The sequence below is a fragment of the Neofelis nebulosa genome, chromosome 13 (assembly GCF_028018385.1).
Source record: "Neofelis nebulosa isolate mNeoNeb1 chromosome 13, mNeoNeb1.pri, whole genome shotgun sequence".
Taxonomy (NCBI): Eukaryota; Metazoa; Chordata; class Mammalia; order Carnivora; family Felidae; genus Neofelis; species Neofelis nebulosa.
Window position 1 is genome coordinate 53,374,481 of NC_080794.1, and position 16,376 is coordinate 53,390,856.

General features: G+C 53.8%; 1 protein-coding gene across 2 annotated transcripts; it reads left to right on the forward strand.

Annotated features, from left to right (window-relative positions):
* The first annotated feature begins 454 nt into the window (after positions 1-454).
* On the forward strand, positions 455-15,484 carry CXCL12 (C-X-C motif chemokine ligand 12). Of its 2 annotated transcripts, none has more exons than XM_058697063.1 (4): positions 455-600; positions 4,628-4,745; positions 6,860-6,946; positions 9,614-12,187. In XM_058697063.1, exons 1-4 carry the CDS (start codon positions 540-542, stop codon positions 9,705-9,707), a joined length of 360 nt encoding a protein of 119 aa, XP_058553046.1. In that variant the 5' UTR covers positions 455-539; the 3' UTR covers positions 9,708-12,187. The 2 variants fall into 2 exon arrangements, with proteins under 2 accessions (XP_058553046.1, XP_058553047.1); XM_058697064.1 differs by lacking the exon at positions 9,614-12,187 and adding an exon at positions 12,194-15,484 and having other exon boundaries at positions 456-600.
* The last annotated feature ends 892 nt before the right edge of the window (positions 15,485-16,376 follow it).

Genomic DNA, 16,376 nt, shown 5'->3' on the forward strand with positions numbered 1-16,376 from the left:
GGGCCCAGCGCAACGCGAGCCTGGCCCGGTGGTCACCTCGAGCTTCTAGACTCCGAAAACGGGGCGCTCTTGGCTACCTCCGGCCTCGGCACACATCGACTCGTTTGGTTCTCTTTGGTCCCCCTTCAGTTCCCGCCTCTGGGACTCCATCTCTCCACCTGCTCAGTGGGCACAATAACCAACGTTTAGCCGAGCCTCCCTGTGCGGCTACGTTCCTCGCTGCAGGTCGAGCCCTACGGAGCAGGGCCCAGCGGAGAGGAGAAGGTCAGAGGCACACCGCAGCCCTTGGAGCATCCCGGGCGCGGAGAGGGCGGGAGGGGACGGGACGGGCGGCGGTGTGGGAGGGGGACGCGCGCCGGAGCCCCCCGCGGCCTCCCGGCGGCAGCTCCAGGCCCGCCCCTCGCCGCGCGCCCCGCCCCGCCCCGCCCCGCTCTCGCCTCTAAAGTACCCGGCGCGCGCCTCCCGCCGCCGCACTTTCACTCTCCGCCGCCGCGTTCGCTCCGAGTCCCGCCTGCGTCCGCCCGCCGTCCGCCGGTGCCATGGATGCCAAGGTCGTCGCCGTGCTGGCCCTCGTGCTGGCTGCGCTCTGCCTCAGCGACGGTGAGTGCGCTCGGCTCCTCTGCCCACGCCCGCCCCGCCCCGCGCTAACCCAGCTCGCGCCGCCTGGCAGCGGGGAGGTCGAGGCAGGACCCCTTCGCGGGGCGCGCCGCCCGAAGCCCCGAGCGTAGCAGCCACCACCCGCCCTGAAGCTTCGCGCTCCGCATCTGGGCTCGGGGTCCCGAACGGTGGGCGGCCGCCAGACCCGAGCGGCTGCCCGGGGTCGGACCGGACAGGATAACTGGCTGGGAGCGCGCCGGGGGGTTGGGGAGTGGAGCGGGGTCGGGAGCCTTCGGCGCCGGGCTCTGTCCCCCCTCATCCCACCCCTCACCCCCACCCAGCCAGTGTCGTCCAGCGCGCGACTCGGTGTCTCCAAGCAGAGGGACTTCGAGGCCCTGCTGCGCCGGGTGGAGAGTCGTGTGCAAGAGAGCGCGTCGCGAAGCGGGTCTCGCATCGCGACGCGCTAGTGGTGGCGGTACGGTCGGGTGCTGCTGCGCGGCGTCCCCTTTAGGCGAGGCTGGCCCTCTCTCTGCACCCACCCTAGCTCGGTTTCGCGGGCGAGCCAAACAGAGCAGCTGTCGGGTTTGCGCCACCCGCGCGGTCGCGCTTCTGCACAGCTCCGCGGTCCGCAACGACGCGGCTAAGCCGGGCGCGCGTCCAGCCGCTGCTTCCTTGGCCTCTTCCCGGGATCACCGAAGAGAGGCCCAGGGGCCGCCGGGGTCGCTCGTGCCCCTCCCCTGTCCCCCAAACACACCTGCAGACAGGCGCCTTTGTCACCGGCCAAGCCATCGCTCTTCCCTCAGAATGAGCGCTGCAACAAAGTTCAATCGCCAAGGCCTTAGGCCACTGGGAAAGGTGGTGTCCTGTTTCACTGGGAGAGGGAGAGAGCTTTTTTTTTTTTTTTTTCTTCTGAAGCTTAAGAGAAACCTCGCTGTCCTGTCACAGGACACCACTGCTGCAAAACAAAATAAACTGTTGGCTTGAAACACACGAAACAAGCCGTGTTAGTCAGGCCACGCTGTCCTTTCTTGGCTGCGAAGTTGCCAACAAAGCCTGCACAGGCTTGAAGGACACTTGGTGCGTTCCGTGGGGCAGCTGCGGGGCCTGAGCGCCTGCAGCCCTAGGCTGGGCTCCAGCCGCTGACCCTTTGCATCGTCCCAGGCAGTGGCCTGGGAGCCCGTGTGGGTAAGGTGGGCATGACTGCAGCCTCCAGGCAAGAGGGCCAGGGCTAACAGGAGTTCATAGCTGACTGCCTGGAAAGTGTTCTTTAAACGTGTGGCAAGTTGCTGGGCAGAGCTGCAGAGGGACTGGATGGAAGGCAATTTAGATTTTACCTCCTAAGCCGAAAGAAAAAGTATGTGAGGCTGAGTCTCCTTGCGAAGCCCTGGGTCGTGGGGGATACTCTGGCTTGAGCATTAACAATTTGAGTGTCTGGTGAGAGTGGAGGTGTCATTCTGTGCCTCTCAGGGAAATGGTGCTTCCCCAAGCTGTCCCACTCCCCTGGGGAGCTGCAGAAAGGACAGGAATGCAGGGACCCAGGTGTAGCTGGCCTGGAAGGAGCACAGAGGGAGCAGGGGCCCCCACTGACAGACTCATCTTGGCCCTGGGAAGGGTTGGTTGTTTGTCCCTCTGAGTTGCCCTCTTAGCAGCCAAGTGGCCAGATCAGGGTCTCGGGCTCTAGGTCTGTCTGGTTCTCCTTGCATGTATAGGCTTGAATGTACCTCTTGACCTCCTGGAGCCTGTGGACCTATACCGACTTCAGAACTGCACTTGGAGATACCCTTGTTCAGGGTCAGGCTCACTCTCCTGCCCTCCCTCCACCTGACTTCAGCCAAGCAGCTGGGCCCCTAGATGCCCTGGACTTCCAGGGGTTATATGCATCCAGGCCAGGCTCCATTCTGAGGCCCGGTTGGAGAGGCTGGCCAGGGCTCCTGTCTCTGCATTGGAGTGGAAGATTCTCTTGGAACTGCTCCTGAACAGAGCCAAGTTCACCGGGTCCCAAGCCGGTAACATCTAGGCCAATCAGGTGTCAGGCCTATACGCAGAGTCACATCCAAACCAGTTGGAAAAGTTAGTAATGTTGACAAAAAGCTGGAGGAGAGGACCCCAGGTGAGTTCTCTAGTAAGAGCCCTGGGCGCTCTGTCCCTTTAAAAAAACCTATTGAAATTCCCCACTTGATAGGCAGGCAACTGGGTCCTGGGAGCAGGAATAAGAATTGCCTTTGAAGGAAATGGATAATCCCAGGGGGTAAAAGGGGGGAAAGGAGAGAAGAGAAAGCCTGTGTTTTGAGCTCTGATTCAGCTCTGATTTCTGGCCTGATCTCCACTACTTGGTTAGTGGAGCCAGAAAAGCTTCCCAGACATGGGAGAGCAGCAGCCCCCACCAGCAGCCCCCCACCGGCTGAAGCACTCACACTGTGTCCCTTTCAGCCTGCTGCGCTGGGGTTGGGACCCTTCCTGTGTCACCACCCAGCCCCAGTTCCCCAGTCCCTAGCCAGCTCAGGAGGACACATGAGCATTCCAGGGAGACTGGAGACAGGACACTCAGAGGGGGAGACTTCGGCTTCTCCTTTACCCAGACCACCTAGCCCCCAGCCCCGGGATGGCTTTCCCAGGCGATCTGGTTACAGGGCAGCATGCGCAGTATGGTAGCATGTGCTACACCCAGCATCTACCACAGGGATTGGGTGTAGTTGCTGAAAGCCAGGCCCCAGCAGTGACTTTCTGGAGTCAGTTCGGGTATACATTTGAAGGCTGCTCCAGGGACCCTTCCAGGGCCCTGAGTCACTGAGCACCCTGAAGTCAGGCTTTCTCCTTACTCGAGTTTAAGGATTCGACTTTGATCCTAGGGGGCCGGGTGGTCTGCTTTTCCCCTGACTTGGCTAAATAGGCTGCTGTTTGCAGGCCATGCCATCTCTCAACTGAACACAGCTTCTGGAAAAATTAAGTCCCTTACAAGGTGTCCTGCAGCTTCCCCAGGTCTCTTGCCCCAAAATGCAGAACTTCAGAACCACTGGGAGGCCTCTAGGAGCTCTGTAAACAGGGAAACTTTTTTTTTTTTTTTTTTAATCTCTGGACTAAATATTCTCAGACATACATTTAATCCCTGATGAAAGGATCCACAAATTCAAATAATTTGGGGTATTAAGTAGGGCTTGGATAAAATCTGCAGAAAAGAAAAAAAAAAAAAACCCACAAAGATCCCAGCCCCCCAGGGCTTGCAATTCTAGACTTAGAGGGTGAGTGGTGGGTTCTGCAGGAGCCCTTTGCTTATTTAAACTAATGAGTGTCAATTATGGCATTTTGCAAATTGGTGAATTGGCAAACAAAGAGGTAATACAACCCAGGAGGCTGGAGCATCCCTGCACAATGAAAGCCACTTTTGACTCCAGTCCTGATAATCTCCCTGCCTTCAGGGGAGTGCCTGGGAGAAGGTGGACCCTTGGCCTGCCCTCTGGGGACTCCCAGGTAGGAAGCCTGCCAGGATTCTTTTGTGGTTGCCTGGGTTTAAGGTGAATGTGAGGAGAGAAGATTGCAGGTGGGGGGAGGGCAGCATTCCCAGGGGAACCGCTGCTTCTGGAGCCTTCTGCTTCCCCCTCCTCCTTCCCTGAGGGAGAGGAGGGGGAGGGGGGTGGGGGTGGGGGAGGCTTTTCTAGTTGGCCCTGGAAGAGTTTATTTTGCAAAGAATAACTGGGAACCCCAGTACCTTGGACTGAAACAGTTCTCCTGGGATTAATATATTTTAAGACACCGAGCAGGGGGCTTCTTTTAATTCCCCTGCCCCCTAGGATCCAGCTCTCTGAAGGTCCATTTGCCCTCTGGCCCTATGGAGGCTCGGGCCTTCGCCCACCCAGAGCTCACTGTGCTGCCCAAGAGGTCTTAGCAAGGATGCACCCGTGACCCATCCCATAGCTCTGGATCCTGACATCATTCCACCACCTTAACCCTTGGCCGCAGACACCTCCACACATATATCCCCAAGGTCTGGCAGGATCATAACAAACTGTGTTGCTTCCATCACCTCTTCTAGGGAAACCGGTCAGCCTGAGCTACAGATGTCCTTGCCGATTCTTCGAGAGCCACGTTGCCAGAGCCAACGTCAAGCATCTCAAAATCCTCAACACTCCGAACTGTGCCCTTCAGATCGTGTAAGTCTCAACATCATCTTCCAGGAGTGTTGCCTCTAATGGGCATAGTAGCACCTAGCTCAAAACTTGTAAATGCTGGAGAGCTGACACGTGCTGAGCCACCAGCCTTGAACTTGGCATAATTAGAGGCAGCTGTGATCACCACCAGGCCTGTGAGTAAGCTACCAGGCAGGAGTTTCAAAAGCCACTCTTACCCTTGGCACCCGGCTGTGCCCCTAAAGGTTCTTGTTTCTTTTTTCCAAGTTTCCTCCTTTAGTACAGGAAATGGCAGTACAGTTGGGTGCCTCCAGACTAGAGAAACACGGGCTTCACCAGAGTTTCCTCTGAAGTCCAGTAAATTAGCCAGCCCTTTGCTAGGAACAGCTGTCTGTCCTGGCAGTTTCCAGGCTTTGGTGATCTAAATCCATCCTTTATCACACAGCAAAATCTCATGAGACCCAAATTCAGGCCAAGCCTCTAACCATTGGGTGAAACTCAACATTCTCAGCTCACTTAACGGCGCTTTCTCCAGCACAACCCACGAGTTTTTGCTTTGCTGGCATTGAGGGCAGCTGTTGATATTTGATTTCATTCATGTGCGGAATGAGGCAGACTGAAGTTACACCTATACAACACACAAAAATCGCTCGCCTGGGCTGCAGGAGGCGGGGCGAGGTTCGGGAAGAGAGACGCTGGCGCCATTCATTGCTTGGCCCTCGGGCGCTCAGACGCACCCATGCTTGCACACAGCGCCTTGTGGTCATGTGGCCAGACGCCGAGGTGCTGAGGCTCAGGGTCTCTCGTGGGGAGCTCACCTCCCGGAAAGCCCCAGTGCTGAGAACGGGGAGGGGGCACAGCAGTTGGAATGAAAGCTGCAACTGCCACAAGGTTTTTCCACCCGATACCAACTGTTTTTAAGTTTGATTTTGTCTCTTTTTGCTAGCCTTTGCTGCCTCGGACGTGTTTGTCATTTCCAGGATGTTTTAGACCCACTAGAAGATGGATGTTTTTTTCATTTACTTTCTTAAAATCAATACTGCCTCCCCTTTGAGAAGTGTTGTATCAGACATTGAATTTAGCGCCATAGACCTGCTTTGCGGTTCAGATTACACAGGTCCACCTGCTAGGAATGCACCTTGAAGTTGAAGAAGCCAGACATGATTCGCTGGTCTGGGCAAACACAGGATTAATTCATAAGCAGTGGCAGCCAAATTTAAACTCCTTGCTCTGAACCGCACTCTTCCTCCGCGTATGTCAGTCACTTAACAGGCAGGCTGCGTGACTCCCGGCGGTGTCCCCAAGCCACTGTGCTGGCCTTAGTTGTCCACACAGAGCCGTGTGTGGCTGGGCAGGGAGTCCTCAGGCTGCTTGAGATGGCCTGGTACCCAGGGCTTTAGGGAGGGGGACCTGGAGAGGGAAGTGCGAGTGGGGCAGAGACCTGGGAGGAAGATGCCCTTTGAATTTGTAAAAAAAACAAATGTGACCGTGGAACATTGAGGGAACTTGTAAACCCTCTCTGGAAACCATTTTCTGGCAAACTACCTGCACCGTCCCTCCCTCACTGCCCTGTCACCTCTCTTCCCCAGACTACCGCAGTACCTCTTTGCAGGCCTCCTACCTCCAGGCTTACTCTTAAGTCTGTCCACCATGTACTTTCAAGATGATCCATCCAAATAAGAATCTGCCTTTATCGCTTTCCAATGTAAGCCCCCACGATCTTACAGAGAAAGTCCCACTCTTTTGCCCTTTACACCTGGCCACCCGCTCCTTCCTCCACATCCTCTAAGCAGGTGCCCCTTTGGTGCCTTTGCTCTTGCTTTTCTCTCCCCCTTGATTTCACTTGCCCAGCTCCCTCTCCTCCTTCAAAGGCCAACTCAGATGTTCCCTGTGGTGCATTCTCCCTGGACTCCCCTGGAAAGCCTCTTCTCGCCTTCCCCTAACTCTGCGGCAGGACTTGCCACAATGGTAGGAACGTGTCCCCGGCACACCCTGAGTTGCTCCCAAACCCGAGCCCGCCGAGTGGGACACGTGGCACCGGGGAGGGCCCTGACGCGGGTGTCAGAGGAGCGGGTGCCCAGATCCCAGCGGCGCCTTCTCCGTTCAGCCACACACTGTCGCCTCTTCTGTTTTGGCAGGGCGAGGCTGAAGAACAACAATAGACAAGTGTGCATTGACCCGAAATTGAAGTGGATTCAGGAATACCTGGAGAAAGCTTTAAACAAGTAAGCACAACAGCCAAAAAGGACTTTCCGGTAGACCCACTTGAGGAAAGCTAAGACCCGTGTGGCAGATGGAAGGGCAAGGTTGGGGGAGGAAGGCCTGCATGGGGGGGACCAGGCGTGCCTTGGGGGTAGCGCACTGACCTGGGAACAGGCTTGAGGTCGGCCCGGCACGTAGACACCCGCATTTATAGCCTATGGTACGATACCGCAGCTTATGTCCACCCGAGCCCCATACCCTTGCGCACTGGCTGTTCTATAACTGGGGTTTTTCTAAGAAATTCTATTGTACCAGCAGCATTTCCCACTGTCGGTTCTCTCGTAATCCTCATAATCACATCATTCCCATTATCTTTTTTTTAATCAACGATGACTTCACGATCCGTATTTGGTTTGTTGTGGAGCTTCTCTTCCTTTGCCCCTGGGGCATCTGGGCACAGTCAGGTGACAGGCCAAGCATGGAGCTCAGAAAAGCGTCCTTCCTCCAGACTCAGAGGAAGACTGTGGGCGGCTCCCGCAGTGGGTGCCCGTCTTAGAGACAGCCCAAGGTGACCCTCTGATACCGACCGGTGCTAGGCCACGGCCACCACCTCCACCCTCTCCTTCCAGCTCAGTGATCGGATCTGTAGGCTCCATGTAGAGGCTACTGTCGCTGGGGACTGTGCTCAGAAACCCCGTCCCGGTCATTCCCAGGCCTCTCCCTGCCTCCAGCAGCCTGCTTTTATCTTGCTCTGCTTCCCATTTCTGTACATGCTCAGTGGGAGGCGAGGGATTGCTGGGGCCCCCGCCCTGCAGCCCTCTCCTCTCTTCACCCTCCCCTCCTGCTCAGGCCCTCTGTGAGAATCTTCTTTGGCCTCTGCCTCCAGAGCGGGGCTGGCCCTCTCCGGGGGTGGGTGGGAGATCCTGTCTCCGCCTTCCCTGAAAGGCAGGTCTTGGCAGAGTCCGATGCAATTTTCAATCTGAACTTGTTTCGAGGAATTTGGTTCTGTGATTGCCTCCGAAGCTTATATATGCCACGGAGGCTCTGTACACCCTGAGGTGTCTGAAATCCGAAGTGGAAAAACAAATGAATAAATGAGCCTCTTGCCACTAACCCCTCCTCCTGAAACCACAGCATGGTTTCAGGCTCCAATCAGAAATGTTGGCAAGGTGACATTTCCATGGTAAATGTGATCCACAGATGGGCCTAGTGGTATTTGTAACTTTCTGCAAGGCATTTTTTATATATTTTTTGTGCACATTTTTTTTATGTTTCTTTAGAAAACAATTGTATTTCAGAATATATTTATAGTCGAACAATTCATATATTTGAAAGTGGAGCCATATGAACGTCAGTAGGTTACCTTTCTCTATTATCTTAAACTACTGGCAATTTGTAAAGAAATATATATGATCTATAAATGTGATTGCAGCTTTTTAATGTTTAGCCACAGTGTATTTTTTCACTTGTACTAAAATTGTATCCAATGTGACATTATATGCACTAGCAATAAAAATGCTAATTGTTTCATGGCATCAGCCTCCTACTGGATGTGGGAATTTCTTTACCTGAAATAAAATCCATTAGTGGTTAGACACGGGGCTCTGATACCTTTCTGGAGTTTATGAAGATAAGGTGGCCTGCTGGTCAGGTGCCTTGAATCCCTCTTGCCGAGTTCACATGTGAGCACGGGCCTGGCTCAGGAGCAAATGAGAGCTGCAACTTAAGTTTTTGAGACTTTTGTTTTTTTTCTTTCTTTCTTTCTTTTTTTTTTAAACCCAATGGAAACAACAGTGCTAGTTTTCTGAAGAATAATATTTGACTCACTAATTCCTCTTCCCCTTCCTCCTCTTCCTCGGTTCTCCTAACACCCCCACGTAATCTCCAGAGACTCAACTCTCATAATATCCAGCTTTCACATTCTCCCATGTAAAAATCCCATAATTCCAGGCCATGGTTAATAGAAAGCCTGCCCAGGAGCAGGTGGCCTTACCCCATAAATCATTAAATACCATTCAGCTTGAATCATTTTAATGTGACAGTCATGAGCCAGTTGTTCTAATCAAATTCTGCTAACCAGCTCTCTCCCTTGCTCTCCAGAACAATCCCAGTCATTCCCTGGGGGGAGTCCCCCAAGCATCCAGAAAGGAGGAAGTGGCATCAGGCTGCCTTCTTTCTCCTCTCCTGGATGGCCATCTGAATGTTGGGTCTCTAACCTCCAAAGCATGATTCAGTTTGAAGCGCAGGTTTTTTTTAGCTCGAGCAGAGAGTTCAGCTCTGCACTGAGAAGGAAGGAAGGCTGAGTAGATGGGATTGAGGTGAGTTAGAAGGCCAAGTCCAACCTGGCCCTGGACTTCACACCCTTCACAGCCTATCAGATGTGAGTGCCTTTCCGGGTTGGAAACCTCAGGCCATAGCTGGAACCAGGGCCAGGTTGGCAGGTTGGCCATGGCGATACCAGGTCACAGATGTTCTGGAAGGCTGGCCAATATTTCTCTTGGAGTCAGGGGGAAAATGTCTGCTTTATTTTAAGGAAGTGCTGGTGGGCCGTGCTTTGCCCGGGGGCCTCCAGGCCTAAGACAGAAGACAGGGTTGAGACTGATCCCCAGGCCAGCGTGAAATAGTGTGCAGACTGAGACAGACCCCGGTCCCTTTCAACGTCATTAATGGTTCTACTGATTTTATCTAAGGGGGCGCAGAGAAGAAAAAATGGGGAAAAGAGAAAAGATAGGAAAAAAGAAGCGACAGAAGAAGAGAAAGGCTGCCCAGAAAAGGAAAAACTAGTTCTCTGCCACTTCGAGATGGACCGCAGTGCGCGCTGCTCTTGTCTCTCCGGCGCTTTGTAAATTTGCTCTAACCTTCCTCCAGGGCACACGCCTTGCCTTCCGTGCAGGTGCTCAGACCTTCCTCGGAGGAGCGGCGCTCCTCTGGCCACACTGGCTCCCGTGTTTAGGCGCTTTTTAAGGCCCTTCCTGGTCTGCTAAGTTATGAAGAAAGTAGTTGTGCCGAGACTGGGGTTGTGGTCTGGGATGAGGACACTATGCTCAGGACTGTCTCGAGCGGCCCGGGGTCTCCGGCCTTGCCCTGGGCCGCTGAACCCCCACCCGGCCCTCCACTCCCTCTCCCAGAAGGGCCGGCTCACCGGCACACCGGCTCACACACTCACAGCGTGCCTTCCTGCTGAGGCCAGAGTGCAGGCCCGGCCCGCACAGGGCCATCTACTAGCACAGCAATGGCGCCTCGGCCAGCGAGGGCCTTCTGCCCTCCCCTTGACCACGGTGGGTGCTGCCCGGCACAGCCTTCGTGGGGCCCAGCTAGCTATGGCCGTGCCTTTTACAGGTGGTAACTGACTCTTTCCCAAGGGGCCCTCCACCCCTCTGCCACCTGGGGTGGGACTTCTCCAGCACCCCCGTCCTAGGCCTGGGGCTGTGAGAGCGGCTTTACCCCCGAGCAGGGCTGGTTTCCGGACACTGAGGGGGTAGCAGCTCCGCATTCCCGGGGAGCAGCTGTGGAAAATACTTCTCAGGGAGCCTCTTGTCTGGGCAGTTCACTTTATAGATTCTTTAAACGGGTCCCCGATGTGGAGGAACTGTGTGAAGGGCCTGTCCCCACCCACCTGCTGGGACAGTCTCAGTGACCTTGTGCGATTAGGTTCCGGGACACAGCTGCCTCAGTCCTCACTCATGGGAAATATGTGCTTAAAGTGAACATGGTGCTCTAGAAAGCTCTAGAACCTTCCTCATACCACCCACAGATTTATGTCTAAGATTTTTTGCCAAGTCTCTCTAATCTGGACCGGAAGGAGGGGGATCACATGGGAGAGCAAAGCCCAGATTTCAGTAGTACTTCGAAAAAGGACACCTCGAATGTCTGGACTGTGCTCCCCATCCTCCTGTCCCATGTAAACACTCCCCCTGCACCCCAGGCCCCTGGTCATGATTCAGTCTGTGGATCCAGAAAGATCAAGTGGTTGGAGCACTGGACAGATGGAATCAGGAGAAGAAAACCCAAGGCGCCCATCTGTTAGACTCACCTGGAACACTGTGTCCCCTCACGCTTTAGCGTCCTCTGGGATGGCAGCACAGAACCTTGTGGCCATTCCTTTTCCCCATCAGGGAAGTGTCCTGCTAGGGTGCTGCAGCCCAAGTCCTTTTATTCCCCATCCCTCTCCCTTTTATGTGGCTGACTCTCCAGCCTGCACCCCTCTTGCCAGCCCTGGGGATGGCAGGCCTGCTCCGGGGTGTCCGGGATGCCCTCCCGCTCCCCACCTGCCCTGCCTCCTAAGGCGTCAGGATGTTTGCTGGTCTGCCCAGGGCAGCAGGCCTGGGCTGGGGCACCTGCGCTGGGGTAGTCCTACCTTTCCTAAACCGCTCAGGAGCCGGTCAGGCCCGCGCCCCATGCTCTCTGTTCCTCGTACAGCGGGAACGGCACGTCTCTGTGCCTCGAGAGGGGCAGTGGGTCCCTTCTGAAGACCACAGGGGGCTGTTTGCCATCTAGCAATGGTGGGTCAAGCTATTGCTGCCCTGAGGCGACAGACTGCTCCTTGCAGTGCTCAGCGAGACAGCGCCTTCCACTCCTGCTGGGGGAGCTGGCACTGTGGGGACTAAGACGGTTGGCCCCACATTCCGAAAAGCAAACACGCTCCATTGCTGTCCTCCTGTGACCTCACTGGCCCTGGGCCCTCGCTGTATCTGACAAGCTGATGTAGCGCCAGCCCCGCTGAAGATGGGGGGGGGGGGGGTGTTGTGGAAGAGTAGAGCCGGACTCCGTTCTGTTTTGGGTTGAAGCAAGTGAACGGTGCCAGCACCGTCCCGGGGCCAATCGGGGTGGGGTGGGGGTGAGGAGGTAGATGGAGGTGGTCGGTGGTACCCCGGACGGCCAGGCAGCCTGCTCCGGGCCTGGTGCAGGGCCGGGCCACACTGAGGTAAGGGGTTGTCAGCCCTCCATCCGCGCTGGGGCTAAGGCAGTGTGCCCTGCCCTGTCGCGTGACCACCGTGCCTCGCCGTCCGTCTGCGTGCCCTTGTTCGTCTGCCGTACCCCGTGCTGGCTGCGCCCGACTTTCCTCTCCGCTTCCCATCTTCCATCCATCCCTCCGCTTCAGCCCTGGCTGCCTCTCTCGCCACCCTCCCCCTTCCCAGGGCCTCGGAAAGGAGGCACACGGCCGCGATTTGGAAGTCAGGAGTGGGGGCCCTGCTGCAGCAGGGCTCGGCGTCTTAGGCTTGCTGCCTGGCCTCCGCCTTAACGGTGTCTCCCTCTGTTCTTGTTAACAGGAGGTTCAAGATGTGAGAGGCGCAGGTTGGGTCAGACGCCTGAGGAAACCTTACAGTAGGAGCCCAGGTCTGAAACCAGTGTTAGGAAGAGCCCGCAGCGGCTCCGCTGCACCCAGGCAGGGCCCGGTACATTTCCGAGGGCTTTGTTTTGCACAGTTTGCCTTTACTATCACCATTTGATTATGTAGCAAAATATATGGTGTTTATTCTTCATTTAGTTTGATTATCCAGTGTCGCTGGTGACAGATAGGAACTTAGACTGAGGCCGTTATTTTACTTGCTTTGTTATAATATCTTTCCCGTGGAGCCCCTCACCCACCTGGAGGTTCCTGAGTTTTGTATCTCTCTGAGCTGTGCAGGCTGAGACCCCAGATCATCCTGTTGTGGGACGGAGAGCCCCTGGGACGTATCAGAACCAAGGCAGACCCTAGTGAAGGCTGCCCCGTGCATGGGTGGGGGGGGCTGCAGAGTCAAGTTTAGAGAGTCAGACGGGAGCTTCACCCTTCCTCGGAGTGAGAGCTGGGGCCTTCCCCACTGGTGAGCATCGCAGGGCTTCCCCAAGCTGAGGCAGGCAGGGGGATGAGGCCAGGGCAGGGAGAGACGCACCCCTCATCCTGAGCTCTTCCCTACATCCCATCATGCTGTTGTCATTCTCTGTCTCATCCATCATCATGTATCTCCAAGACTGTCTCCATCGCCCTGGAAAAAGACTGTCTCAAGACCAAAGCTTTCATTTAAACTGGGCACCAAGAAGCAAATCAAAATGTGTCTCGTGTCACCCGGTGCTGCAAACACTGTGCACATCTGTGTCTCGTTTGGAATATTGTCCGTTGTCCAATCCTGTGTTCTTGTTCAAAGCCAACGTCCTCGGGGCACGCACTGTCCACCCCTTGGATGCAAAGGCTCAGGGTAAGGAGAGGTCTTTTGACCAGGTTTCTGATTAGGGGTGTGATCCTCTTGGGTGGACAACCTGGGTTTTCCCACTGATCACAAACCCAAGATGGATCCACAGAGCCCAAGGGAATTCGGTGTGCAGCAGAGTTGACCCATGAGGAGGCCAGGCCTTTATGCTCCTACAGTTGGTATCTCAGAGCCACGGGGAGTTTTTGCTCCATTGCCTCAAGCACGTGATTGTTTTGGCAAGAACGTGAAAAGAATCCTCAACCCTTTTTTTTTGGTTTTTGAAAAGCTGATCCGTGAAATAATGAGTCCTGGACATGAAGATTCCTTCCCAACTAAAATCTAACCTCCCCTTTTTCCCCACTTGGCAATCCCAGCATCCACCACCTTGTACAGTGGCGTCTGGACTTCTCCACTGCTGTTACCTTGTGCTTCCAGAACATCCATCTTGGCTTTCACTCTTAGAAAAGGGGATATTTGGGAAAGTAGGTTAAAACCCTGACGTGTAGGGTGTTTTCCTTTACCGAGACCAGTTTGTAGGTTGCATTAAACAGTTTAAGTGCAGCAGGTAGGCACTTGAAGGGTTTTTTGCTTATTGTGTCGTTTCACATTTCATCTTACTAATACTTTGCTTTTGGTTCAGTGTCCCAGCAAACATTTTAAATTAACAAAATGGAAGAAAAGCAGGGCAAAACAAGGAAATGTATCAGTTGAGAGGACCCTGTAAACAACATGCAGAAAGTATATTCTAACAAAATAATCTGGAATTGTAGGTGTTTTTAGATTTAATAATCTTTGTGTTATCGGTAACATGTTAATATTTGCGTAAATATTCCTTTATATCAGATCTTCGTGGTAGAAAGCCAATCCCTCCGCCAAACGAAAATTGGTATCTTCAAATAGCAATATTATATTGAATAAATAGAGCACAGGGACCTTTATTAGTTAGAAGTACAGAACTGGTTTCAAAACTGTCTTTAGAAATTAACCTGACACTACAGGGCTCCTGAATTACATGTGAAATGATTGATTTTCAGTGGGATAGGCTTTTTCTAAGTCATCCAAGATATTTAAAACTCTCATGGAAAATGTGGAGCCATCTTCTCCTGGAATCCCTGAACCAGAGCCATTAAATCTCTTACTCCAAGAAAATAAACGTGGCCCTGAATCTTGACTACAGTTAAAGGGCCCTGAATCTTGACTACAGTTAAAGAATTGTTTGTTTCTCCCCAACAGGGGGGAAAATAGGTAAGAGTAGAAACTTCTAGGAAAATTATCTGCCTAACAATTACTCTACTTGCAATCTGCTTCTAAGTGGAGGCTGCCCAACTAAAGCAAATGTGCATTTAAATAGTCTATTTGCAAAGGAAAAGGCTCGCCCATCCCCTTTTGCTTTAAAAACAAGTCTAGTGCATCAGTTGATTAGGGGTCACCCAGCTGTTCCTCCTCGTCCAGTGCTGCTCTACCTGACCTTCCCTTGGGCTCCGTGTAACCTCTAAGGCCGTGCTCCCTTGCCAGCCTTTGCATCAGAACCTGGGCAGCTGTGGGGCCAGGGTGGGGACCGGGACCCCCAGAAGTGCTGTGTGTTTATATCTGAATCTGCGCCCTGTGTTGTTTGCACTGTTCTTTGTCCAGCCCCGCCAGGTGCTGAGACCCCAGCGAGGTGGCTCAGGAGTAGGGGAGCAGGTGGGGGGGGCCCTCTGCCGGTGGGCCTGTCCTCCAGAGAAAGGAGGTTCAGCTTTGAGCAGACGGCCTGAATAGCCAAAGGTTGCAGTTCCCCCTGTGTGAAGACCAGAGAACTTCTAAGCTTTTTCACTGGATCCGATTTGACCTTCCTTTTCTGACTGCTGCCTGATGTTATGGCATGGGCTCCCCACTGGGAGCTCATCACCACCCCAGACCCCGGGCAGGCAGGCAGGCAGTGTTCCCTTCTGCAACTGGATAGGAATTGTGGGGTCCCTGTACACATCTTCCCTGTACCTATCTTCCCTGACCCATTCCCAGGGAGCCCTGTCCCCGGGAAATGCTCCCTGGAAACCTTCAAATCCCCTCAGCAGACCATTGACATTGCTTGCCAAGTTGAAAAAAATACCACCCGGGAAACTTGTTAGTCTGCAACCTCGCTGGATTCTCAGTCTCTGAGCAGTGATGGGTTCAGTGTTAAATGTGATAAATACTGTATTTTGTGTTGTTTAAATTACATCTCCCAGATAATGTGAAAATGGTCCAGGAGAAGGCAGCTTCCTGTATGCAGTGTGCTTTTTTTTTTTTTTTTTTAATAACAAATAACAACTCCTTCTGAGAAACAACAATTTCTACTTTGAAGTCATATCAATGAAAAGATGTATATGCACTTACAATTTTTCTAATAAAGACATGTATTCAAACGTAGCGGCCAACAGTTTGGAATTAGTGTTGCCATTTGGAGTTTTCCAGACTTGGTTTTTCTTCCTCAAACCCAACACAGAGGGGTTGTGTAATCCTAGCTGCACTGGTTAGTGGAAAACAGGCCATTGTAATCACGCTAATCATAAGTAAGAATTCTGCGGGCATGCTGGCCTCCGCTGGTCAACTGATCCTTAGTGGGGGGTGGGGAAAAACACTCCGTTTTCTCTGAATGCCCTTGGTTTTGCTGGAATCCCTTCCCACAGGCAAGCCAGTCCTCTACTCCAGAAGAGATGGTTTCCTGCAAGGGCCCTCATATTTGCCTGTCAGCTGGGGCAAGGAAGCCTCCACTTTGTACTTCCCGCGTCTAGGGGAAGACAAGAGCAGCCCATCCCTAAAGGCGCTGCCAAGGACCCAGAACCCTGCGTTATTTTCTGTCCTGCCCTGGGGCCCTTCCTGGAAGCTTACTCTCTCCATGGCTGCCTGCCAGCACTGTCCATGATACTGTGACTAGACGGTGAGCCGGATAGGGTTCTGTCCCCACAGAGGTCAGCCTTGCACACTTTCTCTTACGTTCTTTCTCGTCTATGGCCAAACACACTGGCAAAGAAGAGCCAGCGCAAAAGCCCCAAATGTCCTCTAGGTCCTCTTGCCCATCGGCCCAGACATGACCACGTTATCTCTGTGCTCGGAACCGCCCGGTTATTTATAGGGTGAACGTGATACGGTTGCTCGGTTGCGGGTGGACTGGAGGAAGAAAGAAGGATTCGAGGAGCCCACGGCAAGAGGCAGCATGGCGTCCTGGGCCGAGCGTGGGTTTGCAGATTTGCAGAGCAGCGCCGGAACCCTGGGCTCTCTGCTCACTCTGTGACTTGAGACACATCACGTGTCCCTGAGT

Excerpts from the sequence above, each read along its gene's own strand:
- CXCL12 (XM_058697063.1), top strand. The coding sequence starts at position 540 with ATGGATGCCAAGGTCGTCGCCGTGCTGGCCCTCGTGCTGGCTGCGCTC. Across the intron at positions 601-4,627 it reads TGCGCTCTGCCTCAGCGACG|GGAAACCGGTCAGCCTGAGC; the intron begins GTGAGTGCGCTC and ends CACCTCTTCTAG. Across the intron at positions 6,947-9,613 it reads CTGGAGAAAGCTTTAAACAA|GGGGCGCAGAGAAGAAAAAA; the intron begins GTAAGCACAACA and ends ATTTTATCTAAG.